Source organism: Trichinella spiralis, assembly GCF_000181795.1.
Source record: "Trichinella spiralis strain ISS 195 chromosome Unknown Scfld5, whole genome shotgun sequence".
Classification (NCBI taxonomy): Eukaryota; Metazoa; Nematoda; class Enoplea; order Trichinellida; family Trichinellidae; genus Trichinella; species Trichinella spiralis.
Window position 1 is genome coordinate 4,409,888 of NW_003526944.1, and position 3,738 is coordinate 4,413,625.

Genomic DNA, 3,738 nt, shown 5'->3' on the forward strand with positions numbered 1-3,738 from the left:
CGTAGAGGATGTATTTAATCACACTTAATTGTACGGAAATTTGGCGTTTGTTAAGTCACTTATCATCTCATGTTGAAAATTCTTCATATAGAATATATTGAGAAATTATGCTCAATATCGATTCTAAATTGCACTGCTAATTGATTACAACTTAAAAATGAAAAACTGCCACTTACGGCAAAATGCATCGTCTTCTCATTGTTGATGTTCATACTGTTTGGATGTTCATTGAAATATTAGTTTTCAAAAATTATTCCAAAAAATAATAATAAATAAAATTCAAATCTAGTGTTTAGCATTTGATATTGGTCTTCTGTTAATTTTCCAATCCAAACGCAGTGCTTCTATCCACGGACGGCCTCAAACTAAAATTATTTCCAATATGTCAATAAAGCGAACGACCTCGCATGCAAATTTTTATTTTATTCATTTCTGCTGATAAATGAGACTAGTGCATATTTTTCATTGCGTTTATTTACTTAACTAATGCATTCTATTTGAAAAGAAAATTTAATTGTAAGTTTGCCAAATATAGAAACACTTCTTATAAAAGAAACTCTCATTTGATCTTTATTATCACGCATATTCTAAATACTAGAAATAATATAAATATAAGAAATAAAATGCATGCTCATTTAATATTATAAGCTGGCTAGCAAAAAACCAGAAATAATGATGCTTTGAGGAAACGGGACAAATAGAATGACAAATTATACGTCAAAATATAAACTATCTGACAAAAATACGCCATAACAAAAACATTGTCTTAGACAAAACACGCCTCCGCATGTCTTAACTTGGGATTTGAAAATTCAAAAATGACCTACATAAATAAAACTTATTGCAAAAACATAAAAAGTATATGGCTGCGCATTCTGACAAACAAAATTATCCAGAGAAAAACTCTTTTATGATGTACAATGTAAAATTAATATAAAGTAATAATAATGTTAAATAACTTATCGTATGGAAAACAATAATTTTTCTTACATGAATAACAGAAGTAAATTGGCGCTTTGTGATATTAGATCAGTTGAGTTCACATGGAAATTCAGCGCCATGTGCAAGTGTAAAGTGTAAATTGAAAAATTGAGCGTATTCTACAGTTATACCAGGATAACTGCAGAAAATAAATAAATTGAAATGTTAATAATTTCAGCCTTCAACTGCATATAATTGAAAAGTTTTTGATGATAATGATGATATAATCAATAGATTTGATGAAAAATGATGATATAATTGCATCTGCAAAAAATACTTTGTTTAAATTGCTTTTCTTGAGGAATTCAATGGTTTTCTCCAGTCGAGAAGAACAAAATATTTAATATTGTAAATTTTCAACTTATATAAACTTTTCGGTGGGGTTTTATACTGAAAGTCGTAAAAGTATTTGTTTACACAGCGTACTGCAGAGCAGCCACAGTAGGACTTGTTTACTAGAAAATTTACGTCCAGTCCACGATCAAAAATTTGCATGAAAATTCTGGTAAACAAGTTGAAGTTTGTTCACTTCGCAGCTGTCGCTTACTACTTGCCTGAACTTTAAATATATGTACAAAACTTCATCTAATATGACTTTTTTGAGCAATTCAATGAAATTTATTGTTCAAGAATAATGTAATAATTGATGTTGTAAAGTTTCGCAAAGTTTGTAATTGATGAATAATACCACACAACGTAATAAAGTGGATGATGTAAAAAAGAAATGAGTCAAAACAATGGATGTTGAATATTCTATAATTTTGAACAATTGAATACTGTGATTCTTACAGATTCTTTCAATTTATGAATGATTGTAACACTGAAACAAAAAAACAACCATCAAAAGAAGTAAAAAATATTTTAAAAAAACAAATATTTGAAAAAAATGAATTTTACACTCAAAACCATAATTTAAATTCGAATGCTTCATGAAAATAAAACGATCGCATTCTATTATTAACTTATGATATTTGTTGTTCTGTATTGTACATTTATGATGCTGAAAAAAAAAACGGGCTAAACTCAGTTCTTCGATTTCCAGCATTTAGGGCCTCATATAGCAGACAAGCCCTTGATGATGTGGACTCCGAAATTCTTTATTCTCTTATTGCAAGAGAGCACAATCCAGCAAATCAACCTACAGTGGAATACGAACCAGCGGCCGTTACCACTGCCAGTCATTATATAAGTAATTTTTCTATTTATAATAAAAAGTAAACATTATTTTATTATGGCCATTTATTTTTTATTTTTAATGCATATGTTTGAATACAACTAATTCGAAAGAGAAATATTTATCAAAAAATGAATTTTCTAATCGAAATAAAAACGGGAGACGGAAACTGCCTGATTTGAGCATTTCAAAGCTTCTAAAATGCTGCCAGCAGTTGTAACATCTGCTGTTCAAACCTGATTTATATGCACAACTATAGATAAAAATGCCACACAACATATGCAAATTTGAAAATAGCAATGTAACAAAGTAGACGAGATATAGATAAAATAAGTGAAAACAGTGGATGCTGAGTATTTTGGAATTTTTAACAAATCCGGACCGGAAATTATTTGGATTATTTCAATTTATGGACGATCCTTTTCACAGTACACTGAAGCAAAAAAAACAATAAAGCTAAAAATCGTAAAGCGTCCGCTGTACTTCAGCATGAAAATTAAAATATATCATTGTATAATTCACATACGTAATTTTTTTTGCAATTTTCTGTATGAACTTTATCCGAAAAATTGTAAAAGAGTGGAGTGGCCGTTGATCGTCTCGTCACTGTTAATGCAGCTCCTTTATTTCAGTTGAAGAGCGCTCACCGGCGTAAGGGCTCGCAAGCATTATCATCATGATCCCGAAAATTCGCATTACGAACTGGATACTGGATATACCCAAACCAACACATCAACCATCAGTGGAATACGAACATGCGGACGTCTCCACTGCCGATTGAAATAAAACATTTTTTCTATTTATAATTAAGAGTAGACAAATTATTGTTGCCATTTAATCTTTTATTTTGAACATTATATTTGTTTAGATTTCATAATATTTTTATTTAAATACTTACCGTTTATACATATTGAAATTCTTTCCTTTCGTCATTGAAATGAATAATATCATAAAAGCAAAGTTTTGTTTTTGATAAAACTGTTTTATAGATAAAAGTGTGAAAATAATAAAACTGCAATATCGAAATGTTTGAATGGAAAATTTATATATGCGCTGCTGACTAATGCACTGCTTTAAATAAATAACATTTGCACAAAAGGAAAATATTGTTGTCTCCATATTAAATCATGCTTCGACTATATTATGAGATTTGTAACATGAAAATGAATAAACACATTTTATTAAAATGCTATTCCATAGTTTCTTAGCTCAGTTGAACTCTTCTATTTCCCCTGATTGCACCAAATATAATAGTATTAATTTATTATTAATTGAATTTCACTTAATTTATACAATTTTGGAATATCAAAAGAATAATTTACATTTAGTCGTATTTGTTTCAGAAATAACAAGTGATTTTGATTTTCAAAAAGATAATTAATTAAATACAATACGGTTAATCTGCTTTACGTTAAATGAATAAAAGGTGCTTGCTACCAAAGAAACGGGTTCTAAGCAACGCTGAATTGCATAGTACACGCGTAGTCTTTTTGGCTAATTATTTTACAAATGGATAATACACGTTTAAAAAAATGTAATACACCAGGAAAAATGAGAATTCTTTTTAACAGTTGAAAATAGAC

The 3,738-nt window shown here is 29.1% G+C and overlaps 1 protein-coding gene across 1 annotated transcript; it reads right to left on the minus strand.

Annotated features, from left to right (window-relative positions):
* Positions 1 to 3,056: 3,056 nt before the first annotated feature.
* Positions 3,057 to 3,167, minus strand: Tsp_08485a (hypothetical protein; the record flags this gene model as incomplete). The annotated part of the gene is made up of 1 exon (XM_003375448.1): positions 3,057 to 3,167. A coding segment is annotated over one exon (111 nt), but the record flags the coding sequence as incomplete, so codon positions are not given.
* Positions 3,168 to 3,738: the final 571 nt, after the last annotated feature.